The 27,333-nt window shown below is 45.7% G+C and overlaps 1 protein-coding gene across 1 annotated transcript in view; it reads left to right on the plus strand.

Moving 5' to 3' along the window:
* The window catches only part of YWHAG (tyrosine 3-monooxygenase/tryptophan 5-monooxygenase activation protein gamma), a 28,779-nt gene extending 1,652 nt beyond the window's left edge, over nt 1-27,127 (plus strand). The window contains exon 2 of the mRNA XM_082201144.1: nt 23,503-27,127. Coding sequence (XP_082057270.1) covers nt 23,503-24,159 — 657 coding nt within the window. The 3' untranslated portion in view covers nt 24,160-27,127. The remainder of the gene's footprint in view (nt 1-23,502) is intronic.
* Nucleotides 27,128-27,333: the final 206 nt, after the last annotated feature.

The raw sequence follows: 27,333 nt of genomic DNA on the forward strand, positions 1-27,333 counted from the left end.
ACACACACACACACGTCCTTCTTGTCCATCCCTTTCCTTGCCCCATACAGAAAATGCTTTGGGGAGTGAGTAAGGAGGTTTCTTCTCTCGTCACTCCCATTCTCCACTCCACCTTGCAAGCATTTCCCCTGGGAGGTAGAAATGGCCTTGCAGAGCCAAGCCCTGAACTCATCTTCTGCTCCACCATGCCTAGAGCAGAAAGAGATTTGCTCTCTTCCCCAATGTGCTCAAAGGATAATTCCCCTCCTTGGGGCCAGTGTCATCTTCAACCATCACCACTGGACCTCACACATTCACACCCATAGATATCCATACATGCAGCCTGCCTTGTTGCTATTACCTGCTATTATCATATTTTGGCAGGGAAATGCAGCTTCAAAAGGTGCCTTAAACAATAAAAGTAGCATTCCTGGAACAGATGCCCTTCCCTGAGTAAGTGTAATGGGAAGGGAACATGATGCCCCCCCCCCGGAGATGCCCCTCCCTAAAGTTGCATTTCCCCCCTTTTTACAGGGATGCTCTTTCCTGTCCTTTTCCATGTCAGTCTGTCCCTGAAAATGCTTGGCCACCCCATGCATCCTCTCTTACCATCTTACACTTTGCTTGGTCCCTGCTTCCCCAGATTTTTCATTTATCCCTTAGGGCACAGTGCCCCCCATTGAAATGTCCAGGTACCATTTTGACCCCCTTGGGTGGCTCTTTTTCCCAAATGCTGCTCTGGGCTTATGGTGCGCTCAAATCCCCTCTTCCCCTGGAGCCCCTTCAGTGTTTCAGAGGCACCTTACACACCAAAAGGCATGTGCTTCTATTTCAGGTCTGATGGGGGGTTTGCTTTGTAAGAATAGGCGCCGTCCTCTTTGGACGAAGTAAAGAGGATGTCCTCTTTTCTGCCTTATCATTGGGCCTAGTTAAAAATGGTTTCTCTTCTGCTTTGAGGGAGAAAAGTGGGGTGGTGGCGATGACAGTGCAATTTATATATGGGTTCCCTCTTGTTTCACCCTGTTGGAGAAAAAAGTGAAGGACAGAGTGTAACCTGTGCTGTGTCCTCTGGCCCCTCTTTATCTCTCCCTCCCTTGTGCTTGGGCGGTGCCTTTCCCATGAATTCATCTGCTGTGCCCTCCCTACCCCCCCTCCAACCAACCCCACCCACAATCACCTACCATACCCTCTCTTAATCTGCCTCATGACAGGGCAAGGAACATTGCAAAGAGCTGGCCTTAAGATTACATTTTTGGGGGGATGTAAATGATCTGCAAGTCTTCCACCCCATCTAACACACTTTTGCAGGGTGGTATGGTATTACAGGGAGAAAGCTCGAATCAGATATGTAGGTTAACCAGTAGGCAAATCTTTCCCTGGGGTTATTTCTCTCTCCCCTCACCCCGTCCACTATTATACATTATTCTCTCAGGTGAGAGAAAGGCGTGCAATACGGAAAGACTTCAATCTCTAGCAAATCTTAGTATTTATCTAGGTTAGCTTTTCAAAAAGGAGGTTAAGATAGGATGGCGTGCTGTTAATTTCTATGTTTTAAAACGACAGCTGTAAATGGAACAGTTCTTAAATTGTGCAAGTAGGGTATTTTTTTTAAAAAAAATACAGGTGGCCTCTTTGAGTGTTCAGTAAGTAAAAGGGGGGAAAAAGAGAGAAATCTTTGATGTGATCTTGCAAACAAAGCGATCGTAGGAGGCAGTATCAAGTCATTCCAGAAGATTCTGCATTTGTCATATTGCAGAGAGGCTAGACTGGGTGGAGAGAGGGAGGGAGGGGTTGCTTTAAAGAGGAGAACGGTTCTTTATATTTGTCTTGTTAGTCAGGTCTGAGCCTTTAAGAGAAGACAGCGTGGCCTCTGTCTCTGATGAATAGTGAATACTGATCCAGAATTGTCGCAGTCTTGCCTGGGATGCTGCTCTCTCCCTGATTGCACCATTTTGTTGTAACCGTTCGTTTGTCAAGCATGTGAAACTGCTGAAGCTTAGCTAGGAGCAGAAGAAGATGCAGCTAGCAGCATAATTAGGGTGGGGAATCAGCCTAGTGGCACGGTAGTACTGTGTTAATATTTGAGCATCCCTCTCTGCAGGACGATTTGATGTCAGTCAGTGCTTACAGAGTAATCTCACTGAATGCAAGTGTTAAAACTGTATTTTAAGATCTGTGCATTTCATTTTATGACTACCTGAAGACTGATACTTTCAGCAACCCTTTATTTCTGTTGCTTTATTGCTGTAATTGCCTTAAATGTAACTTAGCAAATAAATCAGTGTAAAGTAGTAGAAATGCTAATCTCTTCTAAAACAGTAGCCTGGGATGTTACAGCACTTCAAGTCCAGCTGTGTTAGTATCTGGGCTGGGGTTTGTTTTTTGGGAAATCTTTGCTCACTGCTTCCTCCTAGGGCCAACACAAAGATCTGGCCTGCTGTACTCGGAAAAGAAAATTTAAAGCCCATCTTAATGGACCAGGGCTGAATTAACGGCTGATATTTTTCTCCATCTCCTTTTGCCACTGTGCAACACTATTTCCCTCTACCCCACTTCCAGCTGTGTGGGAGACTTATGACCTCGCACTCATTTCCGTAGCAACTCAATGATGTCACGCGTAAGAGTAGAAGCTGCAGTGCACCCAGGTGGTAGCAGAGAGTGTACAAATGGCATTTGTCCAAGGTAATGCAGAATTTGGATTGACACCACTCCTGTTGGAATGGACAGTGGATTTTAGGTCCTCATTCACTTCTGCTTTTGCAACTAATGCACTTAATTGTCTTTATTGCCATCTATACCGCAGTTAGCCATTCACTTTTTTGCAGTAGGCATTCATTATTAGGTCTCTTCTAACATCTCCCCAAAATTGCTTCTCCACTGCTACAGGTAAATGCACCCACAGCCTAATAGTTAGTCTGAGCCTTTAGACCAGGCATAGGCGAACTCCGACCCTCCATACGTTTGGAACTACAATTCCCACCATCCCTAGCTAAGAGGACAAGTGGTCAGGGATGATGGGAATTGTAGTCCCAAACACCTGGCGGGCCACGGTTTGCCTATGCCTGCTTTAGACTGTATCCTGATTGTAGTTTGTGGTTACTTTCTAAGACAACTTGTCAGCATGGGCAACTATGGCTTATTGAAGACTGCACAAAATGGTGCTGCTGGTGTGTGTCTGAATGTAAGAAGAGCCATGTTGGACCAGACCAAAGCCCATCTAAGCCAATGCTGTGGTTCCTACAGTGGTCAACTAACGGCACTTCTTTCACTGCTGAATGTCCAGCAGTGGGCATTCAGGTGCATGCTGCCTCTGTTCCCTGAAGGTAGCATACAGTGATCAGGACTGGTAGCTCTCGATAGCTTTATCTCCCATGAATTTGCTGAAGCATTAATTTGCAGGGCAGTGTGTATGTACTGTCCGGATGGAAGAGCTCAGAAGCATGACCCCCTCTTCAAGACTTTGCTGCATCTGCTGGCTGGACAAATATTAAGGCAGTTGGGTTAGTATGAAGGCAACTCGCTGCCACGAATTGTCCTCTGCTAAAATGGAAGGACCACAGCATACATTCTCCTGCCCAGACAGTGCCATTGGCAGAATTTCCTTAAGCTAGCAGTTGGCACACTTGCTAGTCTAAAAGATACCAGGGCCTGCATTTAAGGTTAATACAGTTTAGTTTGTCCCTTAGCACACATGGCAAGTGCTGGTTAAAAGTACCTCTTCAGCCTTGCCTTTGACGCTTGAGATGGGTTTATCTGGGACCCACCTTATTTCTGTGATTGCAAGTTGCTTTAAACTGTTATTAACATTCTGTGTTTTAATGGTTGCAACCCACCCTGGGGCCTTAGGTAGAGGGGGGTGGGGAATAAATTGTTGTCGTTGTTAAAGGTTGGGGGCCTGCCATTGCTTGCAAAATTCCCTATGTGTAGGATTCTGATTTGCTTTGAGTATAAAAGGTGATAGCTGTTTTACAACTGGAATGAAAGGGTGGTTTGTGCAAGAGCCTTTAAACTGAGAAGGTTGCCCCCCCACCACCACCACAAGAAAAATCCCCCAAGTTTTAGAATCTAAAATTTAGAGGCGTGATATGTTGAAAGCATGTTTGATGTGGATGCATCAGCAGTTCTGCTTTAGGATCGACTCCCATGGCCTGCCATACAGCTGCCTATTGCAGGATGCCTAGGTCAATATCCATTAGTTGTAATGGAGATAAAGCCTCGCCCCACCCTGACTCCTTGCAGTCCCTCTAGAGCTGGAAGTCTTCCCAGCTCCTAGTTAATAAGAACTGCACCATGCCTAGGTGTGACATCTAGCTTTGATGTGCTCTAGCTGGATAATTTATGGAATTTATTCAGATTTCATTCAAAAATGCAGGGTAAATTAAAGACCAGGGGCCTTTATTTTTTTAGTATCTCTGCCTCTAAAATAAGGAAATGCAGTCACTGCTAGCTTTGCAGGGTTGGTTGTGTTTTTTTTTTTGTATGCAATCTCCCCTTGAAATTAAATGTCAGTGTCCTTTAAACCAGTGTTCCACAAAGTGGTGGTCCACAGACTGGTGCTGGTCTGCAAGGCATTGGGCTGCTGGTCCAGGGCAGCTCCACCACAACCCAGATTGGGTGGCATGTTTCAGGAACCAAATATGGTACCAGTCCCTGGGGCATGGGTGGGTGTTGCTGGTCCACCACAGTGGATAGTTTGAAAAGCATTGCTTTATACCACCATGAGATAAAATCTTAACAGGTTTCATTGACCTCAATACTAGTACCACATCTTGATTGAGCCTCCTACGTTCAAAGCTGTTATTTCAGTGTATTAGTTGCTTGCTTCACCAAGTGTATAAAGATTTATAAAGATTTAAAACCTTAAAAGCCTATTTTAAAATCAGAACCATTGCAGTGCAGTAAAAGCCATACAAAAATTATTACTATTATTTATTGAATTTTTATATCGCCCTATATACCCTAGGACAAATCCCTAGAACAAGCCCAGTAAAACAGTACCTGAAATGTTGCCGTAAATCTTAACCAATATTAGTGGCTAGTCATATCACCTAAAGGTGCTGCCCTATTTCCAGCGTTTGGGAGAAAGTGCTAACAAGCGATACTCATCCTTTGGGATGAGAAGTACGAGGAAACCTTTTTCGCAAATGTTTCTCTGTGGCCAAGTGTCCAAAATGTAATAATAGCATTAGGGCAAAGTGTGATGTTACAAGTGACCTTTAATGCACCCGTACGCCGAGAGCGCTGCAGCTCTACAAAGATAGATCAGAAAGCTGCCCTTTGCGGCTACCAGTCCGTTAGGTCAGGAAGCAAAACGCCACGGGGAGTGGCCAGCCTTGGCCGCCAGCCAGTTTTTCATTCTTGCCAGAATGGGATCGTCCATGAAGATGAAAGTTCTCTGAGATGGAAAACCTTCAGAACTTACTTTCTGTGTTGAGAAGTCACTTGAGACCCTGGGTAATAGGAGCACATTATAGGATCACTTCCCTCTTCAGAGTAACCAGTAAGTAGATTGCGTGGATGAAGCAGTGATTGTGAACAAGAAGCAGGCCTCTTTCTTTGTCTTCTACCCTGCCCAAAGATGCCATTATTATTATTATTATTATTATTATTATTATTATTATTATTATTATTATTCCAAGTTGGGATTCAGGACAGCTTGCAACATTTAAAAACATGATAAAATGCAAAGTAATAACAAACTAGCTAAAAGCAATAATTAGAATACATCAGAGACAAGCAGTTTGCTCTGACAGCAGCCCCTAGTGGTCAGCCCTGTCTGCTTCTCAGTTTCCAAAGGCCTATCTGAACAGGAAGGTTTTAGTCTGCCAGCGGAAGGATAGCAAAGAGGGAGCCAGTCTGACTTCTCTTGGGAGGGAATTCCACAATACCAAGAGCAGCCACAGAAAATGCTCTTTCCTGTGTCGCCCCTAACCATGCCTCTGATGTTGATGGGACCGAGAGAAGGTTCCCAGAAGGCAGAAGGTGAGAGAGAGAGAGAGAGAGAGAGAGAGAGAGAGAGAGAGAGAGAGAAAGAAAGAAAGAAAGAAAGAAAGATAGAAGGTGAGATCCGACCTGAGGATCTCAGCACCTGGGCAGGTTTATATAGGGAGGCCTTTTAGGTCATCTGTTGCTGGGTAATTTGAGGGAAAGGTTTTTGTGTAGATGAAGAGGGGGGGAAATAGTTGCAAAGTCAGCTTGACTTTATGTGGTTTCTAAAAATGGCAGTGGGTTAGTTATTTAAAGCAGGAAGATGGCAGATTTGGGTTTTTGAGGAATGAAGGAAACCAACAGCACCAGTGACTGGCCTGGTCTAGCGATACATTTTATCCACTTGGTAGCATTGTTCCTTTTTAACGTTTTATGCTTTGGCTTTGCTGAAATGCTCCGTTGTCCTGCAGGCATCTTTAATGTTTTCATAGTTTGCGTGACATTCTGTAGGCTGCACTGTCCTGTCTAACCTACTGATGGCACTCTGTTGAAGTGAATGCTGAACAAAGATGGTATTTAGCTTCCCTCCAGCTATGTAGCCCTGGTTCCGCAGATCACAAAGCTTTCTGGCCTTTGGTGTCTTGATACTTCAGTAACTGGTCATACCTCTAGATCAGGATGGCCCCAAATCTCAATACCAAGTAGGCCGCAAGAGTACTTCAGCATAGAACCTATGGGCCTCGTTCTGTGAGGGGAGGAGTAAGGCCAAAATGGAATGCACCAGGCATTTGGAAGGCAGAGTCCTAGAGTCCTCCCACTTTCTCCCCAAAGCTGGGAAAGTGCTAACTAGACTTTGGGAAGGAGGTGGGAGGACTCTAGGACCCTGTCAAGAGTCCTCCTGCCTTCTTCCCAAAGCCCAGTGCCAAATGTTTCTGAGGGCTGCCCAAAAAGGCATCGAGGGCCACATGTGGCCCCTGGGCTGCTTGTTAGACCACCCTGCTTTAGACAGCAGCCTCACTTGTGTGCCCCTTTCAGCCAGGTATATTGAGAGGAACCCTTGGCCCTCCAGATGTTGCAGAGCTACAGTTTGCATCATCCCTGGACATTGACCATGCTTGCTGGACTGGGGGGAGTTTCAGTTCAGCAACATTTGTAGCACCAAAGTTTCCCCCACCTGCTTTAACCCCTAGCTGTGTGTGCACCTTTAAAGCATGGCTAAGCTTAACAGTGGTTTAAAGTGACATGTCTACTGGGCCCTTACATTGGGTGGGGCATTAGAACAGCAGCAGACTGTGCTGAAAGGGGAAGCACTGGTCAGCTCCTATTTAGGTAGAATGCAATATCCTAAATTGATTCCATAGTATGAGATAGCATTTGCCTTTTTACCTGCTATATTCTCACCCTGTCTGCACATGGTTCTATTGGGTGGCTTTTGATTGCTCATTCTTTGTTCCTGTTCTACACTCTGAACCTTTCAGTGAACCAGAGGAGAAAGATGAAGAGGGGGGGAAGTAGTTCAGTGTATCTGAAGAAGTGTGCATGCACACGAAAGCTCATACCAAGAACTAACTTAGTTGGTCTTTAAGGTGCTACTGGAAGGAATTTTTTATTTTGACTATGGCAGACCAACACGGCTACCTAACTGTAGTCAGAGGAGAAAGAGACATTCCTAGTATGTTAACTTTGTTATTAGCAAGAGCATGAGATGCTTCTGCAAACTAATGAACAAGCTTGAGAGAGCTGATTGTCTGCTTCAAATTTCAGAGTGACATTTCCCCTCTCCCCCCCCCCTTGCAATGGACTATCAAACCCCTAGAAATGGTTTTCAGAACTGCCTAAGTTTTATTGGGCATATGTATAGCAATCTTTCGCCTGGAAGTGTGGGAAAGGACGTACCAAAATACACAAGCTTTGAGCCTCATGTTGAAAACACACAAGCCTTGAGAATTGTTGAGAATTCCTGGCATTAGAATATCTGAGTGGCACAGAAATCTGCTCAGTCCCATCATAACATCTAGTGTGTCGGCTCAGTTAAACCTCTTGTGAATATAAAATCTTGGATGTATCTTACTGAATAATTCACTTTTTTAAAAAAAGGGTTCAGGGCATTCTAAACTGTAGGCCCATTTAAGTGTGTGCGGGATGCATACATAAATGGCATCTGTGGAATAAAATGGAAGCTTCTGTTTGAAGTGGCATCAGTGTTAGAAATCAGCCAGGTGTGTTTTGCAGCAGGCGTCGTTCCACTTGCGACCACATGGAGATCTCTGGATGCCAGATTGGCAACTGATATCTCCATCTGGCTGGCCTCTCCAGCTTTCTTAAGCAGGTAAGCAGAAGAGCTCATTTATTGCATTTATATCCCACCTTTTTCTCCAAGGAGTACATGGTTTACTCCTCTTCTCTGTTGATCCCGACAATGACCCTTTGAGGTAGGTTAGGAGGCTGTGAGTGACTCTAAGGTCACCCAGTGGGGATTTGAACCCTGATCTCCCAGGTCCTAGTCTGACACTCATCACTATAGCACACTGGCTTCCTAGAGTCCTTCTGCTACTGGCAGCTCTATAAATTAAGTAGCTAAATAAATAAATATGGGGAAAGCAAAGTGTCACTTAGAGAAGGCTCTGAAATCTTTCCCTTGAATTGGTTTTATTCTGGATTGTTGTATTTGATATTTTAATGTGCTGTAAACCGCATTGAGGTCTTGTCTTTAAAATATAGAGTGTTAATGAAATGAATAGCAATAGCAACAACAAATTTCACTGGGGGGAAATGGCTAGGCTTTCTGCAGTGGCGACCATAACCTAGGTTTAAGGTGCCATTTGGCGGTTAGCTTATATATCTTTAGTTTCCAACACTGAGTCCAATCGGTTGGTTTTAGAACTGACTTCTGTGTTCTGGCTGCGATGTTACTCACCCCTTAAAAGTGGAGGCATGACCCATAAAGTCTTAATTTCGCAAACAGCTGACTCTGAGGCAGCTGCGCTGGTGCTGTTGGGCGGGGCTCCCTCAGGACTGGCAGGAGGACAAAGGGATGTAGGGGGCTGTGTTGCTGTGTTGCTTGAACACCTGAAGCCTGCCTGATCACCGAGGCACCGCTTGGCTTTAGCTAATGATCCAGGTCATAAATGCGCAGAGCCAGGCTATTAAGCGGAAATGTGTAGGCTTAAAATTATTATAGGCCATTGAACTTGGAGACTTTTACAGGCAGATTCCTTTCCCTTCTCCATAGTAACAGCACAGCTTAGTTTAAAACTTGAACAGAATATACTGCTGCATCTCCCCCCCCCCCAAATAAAAAAATAATAATTGTTCCTCTCCTTCACCCCATCTGCCTCCCTCCCCTTTGGTTTCAGATAGCACATGGGCAGAAGAGTCTAAAAAGCCCGGGACACAAATTTTCACAGCCCTCGTAACGGCTATGGTGCCCCATATACCAGAAGTACAATGTTAACTCTGGAAGCATATACTTGATGCTGACCAAACTAAACCTCCTAAGCTAGCACTAGCCAATGTGGTGTATTGATCAGAGTGTTGGATTAGGGGCTAGAAGACCAGGGTTCAAATGCTTTACTTGGCCTTGAAGCTCGCTGGGTGACCTTGGTCCAGGCACTGCCTCTCGGCTCTCGCAGAAATGGGGATGGGGACAACTTTGTACACCGTCTTGAGCTACTTGGTGGGATATGAATACTTCTGCATCTTTTTTCTTGCACCAGAGTCACAATGAGAGCTGAGCTACACTTCTTGGGAGTATTCAGCCGCAAGTAAAAATAAAAAGGAAGAATAAAGCTGTCCTTCAGCAATGACCACCAGTCTTGTAAAGACTGCAAAAGTTTCTAGTAAAGGTTTTACTGTCCTGCAGTGGTGGGGATCTCCTGTAGCAGACTGGTGCATTTCTATGCTGGAGGTGGTTTATCTTTTTGATAGTGCCCCCCCCCTTTATATATTGCATACAGAAGCGGTCAGTCTGGCCTCCCATCAGGTCGCTTTCCTGAGTGCAATTCCGGGTTTGGCTACCTGGCAAGTGGATAAATACAAGGTTGTCTTAGGCAGCAAGCAGATGCTGCCTGATGGGTAATGCGAAAATGTCAGCAAAAAAGCCAGATTTAGTCAAGCTTTTAACTATGCAATACTGTTGCTATGGAGAATGACTTGCTGGGCTGTTGTAGTCTTGAGTAAACACTTCCTCCTTCATTCGCGTGACAGAACCAGTTGCTTGAATGAGCGCTGTGTCATAAACTGGTTGTGTGATCTCCAGCTTGTGCGTGTGATAAAAGATGGTCTAGGCCAGGCATGGCCAAACTTGGGTCTCCAGCTGTTTTGGGACTACAAATCCCATCATCCCTAGCTAACAGGACCAGTGATCAGGGGTGATGGGAGTTAGTGATGGGAAGCAAATAACTTAAGAGGTATTGTTTTAAAGAAAAAGTGACAGGAGTTTTAGTGCAGAACAGTGTATTCTTCTCAGGCTGAAAGTTCCACGCCAATCTTGTTAACCATGGGATACTGACCAATCGTGAGACACCTTTGTACTGTTGGTGATCATTTCGATGTTGCCAATAGGCAGATAGTCCTTGTAGGAATGGTGGAATTGGGGCATTCATTTGTACATGGGGGGGGGAGGTTCCTCCTCAAGAATGTCCCAAATAGACGAATGGTAATAAAAACAAAGGGATGCGGGTGGTGCTGTGGGATAAACCACAGAGCCTAGGACTTGCCGATCAGAAGGTCGGTGGTTCGAATCCCCGCGACGGGGTGAGCTCCCATTGCTCGGTCCCTGCTCCTGCCAACTTAGCAGTTCGGAAGCACGCCAAAGTGCAAGTAGATAAATAGGTACCGCTCCTGCGGGAAGGTAAACGGCGTTTCCGTGAGCTCTGGTTTGCCAGAAGTTTAGTTTGCTGCAATTACTTTTTTACATCTAAGAGTCCAGAGGATATTGAAATACTCTGGTGTTGAGTATTTCAATTCACTGCCAACTTCAGTTTTGTTTTCCTCAAATCTCAGAATGCTCTTTCTGTTGCCAGTGTTTCTGGAAAATTAGGCCTCTAACCCTTTAGCAGTTCCCAAATTAACGCTCTCAGTGTGAGGTCATATAGAATTCTGGGTTGGGTAGGGTAGATCGGATGCCATTAAATGCCATGGTATGGGTTCCTAGAGCAGTGAATCAAGGTCTAAGTTTGGATAACTGACTAACTTCAGAATGAAGTCTCAGAGGATGGGACTTCTGTCAGTTAAGTGATAGAGATGCATGTGTGTGTGTGTGTGTGTGTGTGTGTGTGTATAATTTGCAGGTTTAGAAGAGGGTTCCTGTTCTGATCTGCATTAAATTCAGCTTCACCTCTTCCATTTGCAAAGGCAAAACACTTCATTCTTCCCAAGCAATAAACACGTGTATGTCATGATTCATTTTTCTTGGTTCTGAACTTTCGAAATTGAGACAAGGCATTTCTCTGTTCAGGCAAGCTTCGAGATATTTTATTTAATGTACTCACTAAGTCAAATTCACATGCTCATTAGTTAATGGTTAAATATCTAAGAAGTGTTCGGTCATATATTCATTATCCACTAGTTACATTTGTGGTTTAGTGGATTAGAGTCAGATTTAGTTGGGGCGACTTTGATTCAGTTAACTGCTTCACTACAAAATTCATTAGATGACTCTGCTTGATGCAGCCTCTCTTGGAATTAATTGGATAAATTGGGGTATCCTTCATCCCATCCACCAAAAGAGAATGGTGAAGACCATGAGATGTTTACTTGCCCTTTCTGTGATATTTGTCATGAAAAGTAGCAGTGAAAGTAAGAGCCATTGCCCAAATCATGCTATGCATGAAGGAATTTTTGACCTGCATATCTCAAGAGGGCAGAGAGGGAATTTTGTCTTGAAAAACTCAAGAGGTAGTAGACAGTAGCTGTGCTCAATGGACAAGCACTTGTCTCAGTATGGCAACCAGTGTGAGGGACCAGCCCTCGGCTTAGGAAAGAACATATCTTCGAGATTTCTGAATCGGGAATGGGCTTTGATTTAAGCAACCGAGATCTGCATTTGCGATCTTGTAGGACAATGCAACACTAATTAGCACGGGAATTGTCACTTCATACGAATAGGTTACAATTGTTCTAATTGATTGGAATTTTGTCATTCAGGGAGAGAACTATTAAAATTACTCATCCCCTCTGATGGAATCAGTTGGCATGCTCGGGTCTGACTCATTCCTGCGCCTACTCATAAGTTCTTCAGATGTTGGTTTTCTGTCATGAGTGCATTTCTGCCCCTTTGAACAAAGATAGTAACTGTGCCAGAGGCCCTCAGTGTTTTCTAGGAATGGTGATCTTGAGGTGGAACAGGAACTCCCAAAAGCACGCTGTCTTTTCTCCTAAAAACACTTGATTGTAAGAATGTGCTTGCGGCAAGCTGCAAGAGCCTTGAAACATGGTCATATCCAGTGTGGGGGAATCATTTGCTGTAGGAACTCAGGTTAGAATAACAAAAGCAAAATGACTACAGGAAATATTAATTGCTGTTAATTGCCACCCTCTGACTGTGTGCTTGTACTCCTTTGAGCTCTGCTTCTCTGATCACGTGAGACTTCAGCTTTGCCGTTGCATCATTCTGTTGCCAGTGAATTAACACTCACCTGCTTTTATACAACTATCTCTTTGTATAACATAATGCAGAGGAACGGCCTTCTCAAATTGACAGATGTAGCACAGCAGGCCGTAATAATAAGTCTTGCCTATGGTGCCAGCCCCTAGGTGCATGGATGTGAAACCTAATGAAGCGAAAGGCTGCAAAGATGGTAGGATCATAGAATTGTAGAGTTGGAAGGGACCTCAATAGTCATCTAGTCCAACCCCCTGCAGTGCAGGAATCTCAGCTAAAGCATCCCTGACAGGTGGCCCTCCAACCTCTGCTTAAAAGCCTCCAAGGAAGGAGAGTCCACCACCTCCTGAGGGAGCCCATTCCACTTTCAGACAGCTCTTACTGCAGAAAGTTCTAACCAATGTTTAGTCAGAATCTCCTTTCTTGTAACTTTAAGCCATTGGTTTGACTCCTACCCTCCGGAGCAGGACTAAAGAAGCTTGCTCCATCTTCCACGTGACAGCCCTTAAGATATTGGAAGATGACTGCCATATTTCCTCTCAGTCTCCTCTTTAGCAGGCTGAACACACCCAACTCCTTCAAGCGCTCCTCATAAGGCTTGGTTTTCAGTGGGTGCAAGTTATTGGTACCCACTAATGAACTTAAAATGCAAAAGCCCCCTGTTTATATTGTGGACCAGTTAACTCCATAATTATTGGGTCGCCTGCTTTGGGTGTGCATGTAGTCCCTCCCTGCACTCTCTCTGTGTGTGTCATTGTTTTGTTACTATGTTTTGATTTGATTTTATAATGAAATGATTTTAGAGTATTGTATCATTTTAATGTTGTTAGCCGCTCTGAGATCGGCTTTGGCTGGGGAGAGCGGGATATAAATAATTATTATTATTATGTTAACGTATTTTTTGTTTTTATATTGTAAATTGCCTTGGGGTCCTCTGATGAAGAGGGGTATAGAAATTTAATATAATAATAATAGTGTGTGTGTGTGTGTGTGTGTGTAAAAGGCAGCAAAGCTGAGTTTTTATCATTCAGCGCATTGTTAAAAGGATGGAGCTCGCTCCCACAGGTGGCATGGATGGCTTCCAAAGAGGGTTGGACGGATTCATGGAGGAGAAGGCCTTTGATAACGTCTAGCCATGATGAAGGCTGTGCCCTGCCTCCGCAGTGGGAGGCATCAGTGCTTCTGAAGGGCAGTTGCTGGAAGCCACAGGAGGGGAGAGAGCTCTTGTGGTCAGATCCTGCTTGTGGGTTTCCTACAGGCATCTGGTCAGCCACTGTGAGAACAGGATGCAGGAATTGACGGGCCCCTAGCTTGATCCAGAAGGCTTTTCTTACATTCTTATTTTCTCCAGCATAAATGCCCAGACCATGGGCCAGCAAACTAAGGCCCACGGACCGGATCATACCCAGTTGCCTTCTGGATCCGGCCCACCGATGCTCCGGGAATCACCATGTGGATCTCCAGCACGTGCATTCTTTCCTTCTCCCTGTGTGGTGGCAGCGCCTCCTTCCATAGATTATCAACTGCAAAGGTTGCAGTTATTACATTTGCTTTGCCTACTTTAAAACGGTTCATTCAAAACTTTTTACAGAATGTGAGTGAACTTAATGCCCTGCCAAAGTCTTGAGGCTTTCCCAAAAGCAAAGGCCATCAAGAAACTTTGCATGAAGCACTTGTACAGGTGGAGAGAACTTTTGTAGTTCTGGTGGAGGTGAATTGACTATAACTGCGCTCTGGCTAGTTACACTAAAACTCCCAAGGCTGATCCCTCCTTGATTTGTCTGGGGGAAGAGCAAGATGCAGGCAGTTGTAACTTTAATAGTTCCTGAAATTAGAGCAGAAATCCCTTTGAAAGGGGGCTGGTAACTGTATCTCTATGACAGGCTTAGCATCAGGCCATCATGTTGGGCTCTTGAGAGATACTCAGTTACACAGAGTAGGATGCCAGGCTTGGCTGTTTCTCATCTGGTCCTTAAAGCTTTAGTATGTTCAGTACAGTCATACCTCAGGTTACGAACGCTGCGGGTTGCATGTTTTCGGGTTGTGGACCACGCCAAACCCAAAAGTACTGGAACAGGTTACTTCCGGGTTTTGGTGCATGTGTAGAAGCACAAAATGACGTCGCACGCATGCACAGAAGCGCCAAATTGCGTCACGCTGCGGGTTGCTAACATGCCTCCCGCACGGATCACGTTCGCAACCCGAGGTATGACTGTATTATGGTTTGAAACTAAACTGCTGATTGGAAAAGCTACTTGTCTGGTATGTTTTTTATCCTGACTCAACAAAAAAGCGCCAGAGGTCCCCTTGCTTTGTGGGACTTTATTTGCCAGTGAACATGCAGAGCATCAGAGACATCCCAGTCATGCAGTTACCTGCCTGATGCAGAATAGCATTGTTATTATTTTTTGGAGAAAACAGAGGTGCACGTTAATTTCTCGATGGGTTTATCTTCCGCTACCCAGAGTGTTCTTCTACCAGGCAGAGGTCACTGGTGTTCCTGGACCTTCAAAAGGAGTTGAGTTCTGATGTGAAGCTAAGCTGCAACCAGTTTTTTACCTAACGTGGGACTCAAACTCACAACCCTGAGGTTAAGAGGCTCATGCTCTACCAATTGAGTGTTGGCTGCCCAAATCTTGGGCGCATGTTCTCCCCTCTTCCACTCTGGTATGGCCACAAGGAGGATATTGGAAACATTTGCTTCCATTATCTATTTGCCATGCCTTATAAGTTCATCTGAACCAGAAACTGGTTAGCCTTAAGTCTGGTTTAGGGAGCCATGAACTGCAGCTTGAAGTTGGTTTGTTTCCTTAAACTGTAGTTAAGGCTAACCATTGGGCTAAGACATAGCAATAAACCACAGTTACTTTAAAACTGGAAGTGGGAAAGCTTCCCAATTTTCATGCTGGAGGGAAAGTAAGGGGGGAGAGTTTGTGGTTTGTTCACAGAATGCAGAGCCAACGTTCAGTGTTTTTATCTGAGCAATGCCATTCTCGCCTGGCTCTGATTATAATACAGTGGTACCTTGGTTGTCAGAACTTAAATCTGTTCCGGGAGTCCGTTCAACTCCCAGAACCGTTCAAAAGCCAATTGGCTGCAGAAGCTTCCTGCACTCAGTTGGAAGCCACATCAGACGTCCAGCTTCCAAAAAGTGTTCGCAAACTGGAACACTTCCAGGTTTGCGGCATTCAGGAGCTGATTTGTTCGGGATCCAAGGTACCACTGTAGATCAGGCTCCAACAGCCATCATGACTAGTAACTTGCTAGCCCAATGCCTCTGAATAGCAGGTGCTTGGAATTATGACATCTATTTGGCCCCTGTGAGAACAGGAAGTTTTGGCCTGATCTAGCGGGGCTGGACATTCTGATGCCATATGGCTGTAGCAACTTACATCCTGCGTGATTTCCCTCTCCCCCCAAAAAAAATAACTTCTGCATCAGGGGCACCCAACATTTTGTTAGCTTGTAGCTGGGTGTTCCAGCAAAGCGCAAGGAAGGGGGTTGGCTCTAGGATGCATTTGGCGTAGCTGATAGTATTAAGAGCACCTTTATGCTCATGGAGAACTTCAGAAGTACAATTTCTACATTATGTAGACCTATCCTTTTACTATGAGGAAAAGGCACATGTAATCAAAGCTGTTTGTGGCTGATGAAAGCGATACCTTGAAATCAGTGTCCAAATTCTCCAGGTGCGTTTTGCAGTAGGTCCAACTGGCGTGGGTCCAATTGTGACTACGTGGAGATTTCTGGGCACCAGCTTGGCGATCACAGTTTTAAAAACCTCTGCCTTTGCTCATATAGCTAATACCATTTCCATTTCTACTTCTTGCATACCGGGACAAGTGAATAGTTGTAAGAGCAAGCTACAGTCCTGCAATGTAGTTGAGATCATAGAATCACAGTGCTGGAAGGGACCCCAAGGGTCATTTAGTCCAACCCCCTGACAAATAGACATTCTGTTGTGGCAAGCGTAACCTAGGTTTAAGGTGCCATTGGGTGCCTAGCTTGAAATCCATCAGTCTCTTGAATGAAATTTCATTAGCAGTAGCCTATGAATCGGAAGTCGCCACTGCTGCCATCTACAGATTTGATGCCATCTGCATCCTGGCCCCTTTGTTAGGAGACAGAAGTGACACAAGTCTTTCCTTGGGCTTGCAGCATTGTTAGGCAGAATGCCTTCAGGAAAGGCTCCGCTGAAGATGGTTTGTGTTCTCTAGCAACAATAGTGTGTCAAATAGTGTGGGCAAAAATGGCTGCTGCAGAGAGATCGAAAGGGGTAGCTTTTGAAGATGCAGACAGGTGCAGCATCCACAAGTCAAATCCTTGCAAAGCAGTGGAGCTTCTTACTTAGAAAATCCTTCTCTTGCCTGTGCTGCCCTTGCCTGCGGGGAGGTTGCAGCTTGCTCAGTATGCATTTTTGGGTCCCGGAAACCCAAAGAGCCAGTGTGGTGTAGTGGTTAAAAGCGGTAGACTCGTAATCTGGTGAACTGGGTTCGCTTCCCTGCTCCTCCACATGCAGCTGCTGGGTGACCTTGGACTAGTCACACTTCTCTGAAATCTCTCAGCCTCACTCACCTCACAGAGTGTTTGTTGTGGGGGAGGAAGGGAAAGGAGATTGTTAGCCGCTTTGAGACTCCTTCGGGTAGTGATAAAGCGGGATATCAAATCCAAACTCCTCTTCTTCTAAACTCAGCACAAAGTCACAAGGTTGCTGCCTGCCTTCCAAAGATCTGGATTTGGCGGCAACAACCAAACCATGTGTGCTTCCACCTGTCTTCACATTCCTGTTTTGTTGGTTAGACATTTACCTTCGTTCCAGTGCTCTCCCTATATAAAATGAAATCCAGTGGATTAATGTGCACAGTCATTGCTTCTGTACTGTTGGCCAAGATTCCCTTAACACAGTTTTTCCAGTGGCTGTCTTGCAGTTACGGGCAGAGAAAGGAGGCCGGGGTGGTGGTGGTCAGAATGCTCAAGCACACAGTCTGTTGTGAAGCTTTGACACTGGCTTATGAAATACGGCTGGTGTGAGAAAATGAACAGATTTAGTTTCACCTATGTGAATGAGCGCAAGGTTGCCTTCCGAGGGCTTGTGGAGCAGATGATGAATGGCTTGTCTAATCCTAGATAATATGAATTTCAAGACAGTGCATGTACCTATTAAGGTGGTAGGCGGTGGAAGAAAACTTGAAGCCTTTTCCACATGAAGTGGCAATCTGAATCTCAAACTTGGATGCTGCCTCCATGCCACTTTGTGGATCTAACACTGACCCTACTGCTTGCGGAGACAAGCCACGATTTTGCCTAGGAGAATATGGTAGCTAGAACAGCGAGAGGTACATGTGGTGTGCATCTCTCTTCAGCTGCACCATGAAAACTTTGGGACAGGCTATAGGAGGTTGGGCTCTTGCCCTTTCATAGGTTACCGATAGGGTGGGGTTACCTTGATCATTTGTACTTTGTGACATCTCAAACCTGCTGTCAGCTGTAGAAGCCGGCAACCTCCATTGCCAGGGAGTCAGTTACCTGTATGGCGAGAGCCATTATTTCCTGTGGGTATTAGATGTAAGTTTTATTAGGAACATTGTTAGGGTCTGCTAGAACAGACCAAAGGCCCTAATAGTCCAGCATCAAGCACAAGCGCCCTCTCCCCTCCAGTGGTTTCCAGCAGCCGGTTTCCAGCAGAGTTTTTGCCTCCAGCTGTGGAGGCAGAGAGGATAACCATGGTGGCCTTATAGCCACCAATAGCTCTTTGCTCCATGAATTTGTATAATCTTCTTTTAAATCCATCCAAGTTGGTGGCCCATCCCTGCTTCTTGTGGCTGCAAGTTCCACAATTTAACTCTGCGCTGTGCAAAGAAGCGCTTTCTTTTGTCCCCCTGAGTCTTCCAACATTGAGCTTCGTCGGATCTCCATGAGTTCTTCTAGTGTTGGGAGAGAGCGAGAAAAACTTTCCTCTATCCACTTTCTCCATGCCGTGATTCTATACCCTTCTACCATGTCACCTCATATTTGCTTTTTCTCTGAACGGCTAAACCATTACGAGAACCACCTCTATGAATACAACTGGAAAACAGCCACACTTCGTAATAACCCGAAGGCAGCACAAATGATCCCTGCATAAATTGAACATGCTGTGATTTAAACATGTAATTGTATTCTATTATATACATACTTAATAGCTGCTGGTTATGTTACTTATTATTTTGATACATTTTAGATTAACTTGCTTTTAATGGTTGGTTTCTCCCCCCTACCCCAGTCTTTTTAATGAACGTTTTATATTTTTTGTAAATCTCTTGGAAGTTAAGGATGATCAAGCATTCTATGAATCCTGTTCAATAAATAAAATGCAATTACGAAACAAATCTCTGCGGCCCAGTTGCTGCTGTCCAGCTTTAAGGAGCTGGAGATTTAAGTTCCTGCTTCAAGCTAAGAACAAAACTCATTCAGATTTTGCAGTTGTTTCCAGGGAGGCCATTGTGGCACACATTCTCAAGTACCGTATTTTTCGCTCCATAGGACGCACTTTTTCCCTCCTAAAAAGTAAGGGGAAAAGTCTGTGCGTCTTATGGAGCGAATGTGTGTTCCCTGGAGCCAAATCGCTGTTGTCTTGTGCCCCCGGGCTGCTCTTTGGGGGTGGGGGGAGGAGCCACGGTGCTCTGTCGGCAACCTCCGCTTTCCCCTGAAGCCCCGGCAATGTTTACAAGCAGCGGGAAGGTTGTGCGCTCCCGGGCTGCTCTTTGGGGGTGGGGGGAGGAGCCACGCGGCTCTGCTGGCCGCCTCTGCTTTCCCCTGAAGCCCGGACAAGGTTTGCAAGGTTTGCAAGCAGAGGGAAGGCTGTGTGCTGCTGGGCTGCTTTTGGGGGGTGGGGGTGGGGAGCCACACTGCTCTGCCTGCAGACTTTGCTTTCCCCTGAAGCCCGGACAAGGTTTGCAAGCAGAGGGAAGGCTGTGTGCTGCTGGGCTGCTTTTGGGGGGTGGGGGTGGGGAGCCACACTGCTCTGCCTGCAGACTTTGCTTTCCCCTGAAGCCCGGAAAAGGTTTGCAAGGTTTGCAAGCAGACGGAAGGCTGTGTGTTCCTGGGCTGCTCTTTGGGGTGGGGGGAGGAGTCTCGCAGCTCTGCCGGCCGCCTCTGCTTTCCCCTGAAGCCCGGACAAGGTTTGCAAGGTTTGCAAGCAGAGGGAAGGCTGTGTGTTCCTGGGCTGCTCTTTGGGGGTGGGGGGAGGAGCCACGCGGCTCTGCCGGCAGCCTCTGCTTTCCCATGAAGCCCAGACAAGGTTTGCAAGGTTTGCAAGCAGAGGGAAGTTTGTGTGCTGCTGGGCTGCTTTTTGGGGGTGGGGTGGGGAGCTACACTGCTCTGCCTGCAGACTTTGCTTTCCCCTGAAGTCCCGACAAGGTTTGCAAGCAGACGGAAGGCTGTGTGTTCCTGGGCTGCTCATGGGGGTGGGGAGCAGCAAATTGCTGTCTCTCAGTGCCTCCTAATTCAACTGCAAAGGATTGCCTAACTGGATTCTGAGCTCCATTTGAAGTTTAAAAATAGTAAGTTTGGGGATTTCTTCAAGTAGCAGTTTTGGGGAAATAGTCATAAATACATGCAAAGCATCTCCACAAACCAGTAATAGTAATTTCAGCTAAAACTGAGCAGGTATCTGGCTCAGGAACAGTTTAAACTGCACAGCTATAACCAGGCATCCTGTGTGTGTGTGGACCATGTTCCTAGTAGCTAATCTTTACTGCTGAAAAGAGGCTCTGATATTCCCAACTCTATAATTCATTATACAAATTCTTACAAGTACTGTCCACCTATACTAAACCAAAAATATTGTGTTCTCTTGGTATTGAATGGAAGCTATTTATTTGCCCTCTTTTCCTCCTCTGTTCTTTGCTCAGTCACTCCATTTTGAATCTTCCTTTCAAAACAACCATGCCTGTTTTGAGAAAACTTCAGAGATTTAGGAACTGGAGCACAATCATTTGATCTTTTTGCTGTTCCTCCATACTCGAAGCCCTTCTCATTTGCACAGCCCTGGTTTCTCTCCCTGACTATTAATATTCTTGATTAATAACAGTAAAATGCTCAAATTTTAGTTTTTGTGACTGCTGCCAATACTGACTTCCCAGTGATAATGAAAACAGCTACATTATAATGGAATGTGTCCTTTTTCCATTCTCATCATTATATACCGTGGCTCGCTTTAAAGCAGCAAAGTGGACAGGAGCCACACACACTTAGCTGTTTTAAATAGTTTAGTACAACATTTGAGTCAGATTTTTTTTCTTGTTTTCCTGCTCTAAAAACTTGGTGCGTCTTTTGGTCAGGAGCGTCCTATGGAGCGAAAAATACGGTAATCTAGATGGTACCCAGAGCAAGCCGCTAGCTGGAGGTGCTACCACTAATAGCCTGTGCCTTGGACTTGCTTCTGGAATATGACCGTGACCTTCTGCGTTGCCCCTGAAGACCAGGAGACCGTGGATCTTTCAGGGGTATCCAAAGTGGGAAAGACCGCTTCATGTAAAACTCGGCACACCTAGAATGTCCTTTTCCAGGCTGCAGAGATGCCCACGTTTTGCTTTTTGACCAGGTTAACTGCCAAGAGGCGATGTCCCCTTGAAGCATGGCTTTAAGACTGTCTAATTAAAATAAAACCCAACGAGCTCTAAATAGCTTTCTGCAGCGCTGTCTGAACCAAATTATCGCAAAGGTTTAATTGCTTCGTGGCCCGAAATAGAGCGATGCTGTGTGCAGAATTACTGGAGGGGCAGAGTGACATTCTTAAATATGATCTCCCATTTATTTGCCTTGTCACCACTGAGATCCTATCTCCGTGCTCTTGCTGGAGGCTGCAGCCTGCTGCCTGCCTCTGCTGATGTCTGCGCCTGATTGCGAGAGGAAGTACATGCAACCTTGACTCAGTACTGCCAAGTTATCTCTGCGCTCTGCAGTGCCCACTAAACGCGCCTTCTGTGAGCGACCTGAGATTCCTGAAGGTGCTGGAGGGATGGCAGCCTAGTGAGCAGCTCAGAGCTGGTGCCGTGCGCAGGCAGGTGAATTTCCGGAAGGGCTCTTGCAGGGTTTTTGTTGCATTAATGAAGGGTGCAGGCATTTTACTCTGGGAGCTGCCTGTTGCAGCACGAGCACCATTGCTTAGGTGAAATAGTTGTTTCGGGCATCTTGCTGCTTAAGCTCCAGCAAGCTGCAGATGATGAATTCAACTCCCTGTCCCTCGCTTTAATTGGGGTCAAGAAAGCGTTTTTGACTGCAATGTAGTCAACACAGGATCCTTCTAGCTTAGGATCTGGCAGCCTGAACATCTCAAATGTTGGCTTCTTTTTTAAAAAGAACAACAACAAACAACAGCATTCCTCGAACTATGCTATGGAGGGCAACTTAAAAATCAGTGGGAAGAGACCTCAGTGGCTTCACTGTCCCCTCAAATTCCAACATTCATCCTATCTCAAACACACCCATCTCTCAACCTATTTGCCTATCCTTGTGCCTGCTTGCTGGCTTCTTTCCTGTATCTCCAACCCCCTCCCGTACTTGCCATGGCTGTTGTTTTGTTTCTTTTTTTTAAAAAAAAAATCAGCAACCTACTTTCAAGCCTGAGTCCTATAGTTCTGGGCTGCCTTTGTGTCCCTTCAAGGACCCCCCATTAAAACATTTTATGGATCAGTTAACTTTCATCCTCTATTTCCCCCTTTCCCATATCTTGGGTCTACAGATATTGACTCAGTTGGTGAGAGTGTGGTGTAGTTAACACCAAGGTGGCAGGTTCAATCCCCGTACACGGCCTCTGCATTGCAGGGGTTGGACTTGATGATCCTCAGGGTCCTTTCCAACTCTACAGTTCTATGATTCAATGGCTTGGCTAGGTTTGTTAGCTGATCATTGTTTCTGATGGCTTTTCTTTCTTCTTGATCTCTCGAAACAAAAATGTGATTCTTCTGTGACCAGCAAGGCAGGGTTTGTTAGGGGAAGAGCAGTAGGCAGCTGGGGCGTACGTTGATGGCAGTCCTTGTCCTCCGCCAACCCATAATGCAAATGCCGTGTCCCAGCACAAGACAGCAGCCCGGCATTGTTTTGAAATGAGTGCTGCCTGCAGCCTCATGCGACCGGCAGCTCTTTAAAATGTGTGCCGGCTTATTCACATAAAGGAGTGTGCTGGAAGTCTTCCCTCCTAACCCTAAAATTAAATTTGGTTGCCCTTCAGAAGGCTGTATTTGTAGTGTCCTCTATCCTCCAAATGCTCTAGGTTATGGTCACATCTCTTGCAGGATGTAGTGTTCTGTACCAGGGCTGGGCGATACCTGGTTTTCAACACTGCAATATATCCCCCAGCTAAACATCGCCATATACTGATTCAGTGGTACCTCGGGTTACATATGCTTCAGGTTACAGACTCTGCTAACCCAGAACTAGTACCTTGGGTTAAGAACTTTGCTTCGGGATGATATATTGCTTCGGGAATTTTTGCCAGGTCAAAAATTATGAAACTGATATCACAATATGGGCTTCAAACTGGTTTTGGATGATATATTGCCCAGCCCTATTCTGTATTGTACTCTTTCTTTTTTTATGGAGGGATGGACGAGGAATAAAAGACTGCAAATGCAGAAATCCTCAAGTCAGGCAGGTAAACTTAATAGCTACTAGTGTGGCTTCCTGCTTTTTAAAAGCTTCCAGTTGGAGTCAGCTGTTGCTTGTGTATCCGAGTACCTGACAGATCGTTCCCTAGATCTCTTGAAATCTTTTTGGCCCCCTAATTCCTTCCTAATTCCTCTCTTCCCTCCCCTTCAGTTCCATCCTGTTCTGTTAAAGATGGGGCAGCAGCCTAGGTATGGCACATTTAAGATGTCATCTGCTGCTGGGGGGAGCCGGTGAAAGACTTTTCCGTAGAGCAGGAGCGAGCTTTGGAAAGCGGCAGGTTCAAGTGTGGGGACCAAAGGCTAACTGGGCCTGTTTGTTGTGTCCTCCCTTCTCTGGTGCAGGTGACGGAGCTGAACGAGCCCCTGTCCAACGAAGAGAGGAACCTGCTGTCGGTGGCCTACAAGAACGTGGTGGGGGCCCGGCGCTCCTCCTGGAGAGTCATCAGCAGCATCGAGCAGAAGACCTCGGCTGACGGCAACGAGAAGAAGATCGAGATGGTGCGGGCCTACCGCGAGAAGATCGAGAAGGAGCTGGAGGCCGTGTGCCAGGACGTGCTCAGCCTGCTCGACAACTACCTGATCAAGAACTGCAGCGAGACCCAGTACGAGAGCAAAGTCTTCTACCTGAAGATGAAAGGGGACTATTACCGCTACCTGGCCGAGGTGGCCACGGGGGAGAAGAGGGCGACGGTGGTGGAGTCCTCCGAGAAGGCCTACAGCGAAGCCCACGAGATCAGCAAGGAACACATGCAGCCCACTCACCCCATCCGCCTGGGCTTGGCGCTTAACTACTCTGTTTTCTACTACGAGATCCAGAACGCCCCCGAGCAGGCGTGCCACCTGGCCAAGACGGCCTTCGACGACGCCATCGCCGAGCTGGACACCCTCAACGAGGACTCCTACAAGGACTCAACGCTCATCATGCAGCTCCTGCGCGATAACCTAACGCTCTGGACAAGCGACCAGCAGGACGACGACGGTGGCGAAGGCAACAACTAGGACCCCGCCCCCCCCTCCGGATGGACTGGCAGCCGCACGCTGATGCTACTACTGCAGTCTTTAATTTTGTTTTCCCACGAGGTGTGGGGGGGAGGGGGTCGGGTGGGGGAGGGGGACAAAAAAACAAAACAAAACACAAAAAGGAGGGGCGACCTTCCAGGGAGGCTCCCCCCGCAACCTGTCTTTGATTGCCTCTTTTGACACTTTTGCCAAAACACAACTTAGCGGGAAAGGTCAGGCTTGGCTGTGCTTGGGTGGAGTGGAGTAACTCGATTGTGGCAGCCTCACAATGGCGAATGGACTGTTCTGTAGACTTATTAATTCAAGGGGGAGCTGTCTTTTAAGTTATCTTAATCGCTAGGCGTACGTGGAAGTTGACGATGACTAACTTGGATGGAATGGCCCTCTCTTTCGTTGTTGGGGTTTAATTTTGTGTGTGTATGTGTGTGTGTGCGTGTGTTCGTTTGAGAGAAGCAGTTCTGTGGTTCCAGTAAGGTTTCCCATCCATCTGTCCCCCGAGTTAACATGTCCCCTGCCTTTTCCATTGTCGAGGTGCATCTGTGTGTGTCTCCTCTCTGATACCTGCCCCGACCTTTTGGAACGCTCATTACAGCGTAATTTCAAAGCGGGAGGAAAGTCCTAGGCTTCAAACCCACAAGAGCCCATCTAGTCAGGATGCTTGAGACAGCTTTCAGTATTATTGCTAAATTGCAGTTCTAACAGTGTTTTCTACATGACAGCCATATTTTTGACACCGAGCCATTGAGTGTAAACCTTTTTTTGCTTGCTTTTTCTGGCTTGCCATCTCCCTTGCAACCTTAACACCTGCAGATGGGCTTCACCCACCCGACTCGGTTTCCCCAGTTGCCCAAAGGCCACCTGAAGAACATCCATCTGTTGGCCATTCTGTTGGGTGCTTCGTAAGCAGCTATACAGTATAAAGTCCCAAGAGGCCGCCCCCAGCAAGAAGCGTTCATAATATAATTGGTCAAAGGAGGAGCTGCTGAACTGTAATGTAATTTGACTAAAACTCAGGTCTGTATGTCTCATACTGTACCTGGTATATTCCAAGACCATGCTGATTTCTTCCTTTTTTAAAAAAAGGAAGAAGGCGAAGGTGTCATGGCCCCTTCTGCAGGAATCATGCTGCCGTAGTGATTATTACCTGATTCCCACCCCCTTCTGTGCCAGAAGATTATGGCAGATCTCTGGCTTCCCCTTTACTAAAGCCGGTCTCCGATCTGTGGGAAGCCTGTGGTACAAAGTGAAATGATGTGGAATTGTAGTAATTTCATAAAGGTGAGAGATTGCTTGCCAGTGTTTGTTTTTTAAAAAAACACCCCCCCCAAAAAAAAAAACCCACACCTTAGGCACTCCAGAACTTGTAGAGAATCTGTTCACATACAGGTCTTGATTCCTTGAAGGAAAAAAATTTAGAAAATTATGGTAGCTAATCAAGTCGTTTTCTGTCATTTTTCTACCCACCCACCCTTTTTTTGAAAAGAGAGAAAACAGATTGATGGTTTTCCTTCTCTGGTTGCCTGCTTTTGTTCATCAGGGGCTGCATAGACGGAGAATGGCCTTTAATGGGGCCTTCCCCTGTGCAACACCATTTGTCTTCCCCTTGTGGAGATGAATGACTCCATTTGACACAGTGCCGTGTGGTTTTTTGTGCTCACGTTGTTTGATGCTTTGGGCAGTGGGGGTGAGCTGCTTTGGTGGCCTGCGAGTCCCAAAGGCTGTCTGGGTTTAAAAGCGAATCGACAACAGGCAAAACGCTAGCAAGTCCAGCATTAAAGTGTCCAAGCAGCTGCATTAAAAAAACAAAAAACTTTCGTTGCATCGTGAGAGTTTGCACTCGGTGACTTTTCCATTATTATTATTCTTTTGAGCCACCTCGGGGAAAGAGCCACGCCAAAATCCCATGGCTTACCTTACATTCTGTGGGATTGAAGTAGAGGAGGGAGAGGCTTGCAACCTGGGTAAACGGACGGGAACCTTTTAGGAAATGTCGCAAGACTACTTTGGAGGCCATGTTTAGGCTTCTGTTTGGTTTGCAATCATGTAGTGTGAGCAATGTGTCTCCCTGGCTTTGAATTGGAAGTGATTTACTGGAATTACAAAACCTTTTCTTGATGATGATGATGATGATGATGATGATGATTTTTATTTTTTATTTTTGCTCTGGCTGCTTTAGGAAAACTTTATGCAGGGGGGAAAAGATCGCACAAGAGGGCTAAACCTACGGAGTCGCGGGTGGGGTGGGGACTTGTGAGCAGCTTGAATGGTTTCTTTCAATTTGTTTTGTTTTGTTTTGTTAAGGAAATGCACTTGCCTATATGATAACTGTCTCTCCAGTGAAATGAATAACTGCTCCATTATTCTATTGATACAATATTGTGCATGCTGGTGTTGTATTTCTATAAAGTAGCTTGAAATTTATTAACTTATACTGTAGATGTTATGTATTCCTATGACAAATAGTCTTCAACAATTTTTTAAAGTTTTTTAATTTATTTTTTTCCCTCCTATTTTTTTCCCTTCCTTTTTTGGGGGTAAAAGTTTGCTCTACCAAATAGTGATCGTAACGAAACTGATCTGTTATGGATGTTGCTATAGTGACATGCAATTATATATGATTTTTTTTAAAAAAAGGAAAGCAAAAGAAAACACCAGTGTTAGCTTAATCTTAATGTCTGGTGTTCGTCATGGTGAAATTATAACTATTACAGTGTAGGGGAAAAATGACTATGTTCTTCGAATGAGCCTTTGTTTGTGCTTTTCTGTCATGTTATGCAGTGAACTCTTTTTAAGGTCTAATCAGTGATTATTTTTCCAACTCCGTGTTTCTGTAAGGAATTATTTCACACACGGACCATTCTTAGCAGTTTTCCTCAGTGATGGAATATCATGAATGTGAGTCATTATGTAGCCGTCGTACATTGAGCAAATAAACTTACAGATCTGATGTCAGTGCTATTTGGTCTTTGTGTTGGAATCTGCTTTATTCTTGGCAGCTGTGAATGGGCGTGCGTCTGGGAATCTGTCTGGCTGCAGCGAGATCCTGTCGAGTGCAGAATATGCTCTGTATGCAGGATCTCGTAAGCTGCAGCCCAGCCTTGGAAATCTGTATGAAGGGCCCCCGGGGTCCATTGTAGTGAAATGGTAGTGAGT

The sequence above is a fragment of the Podarcis vaucheri genome (assembly GCF_965113315.1).
Source record: "Podarcis vaucheri genome assembly, chromosome: 15".
Taxonomy (NCBI): domain Eukaryota; kingdom Metazoa; phylum Chordata; class Lepidosauria; order Squamata; family Lacertidae; genus Podarcis; species Podarcis vaucheri.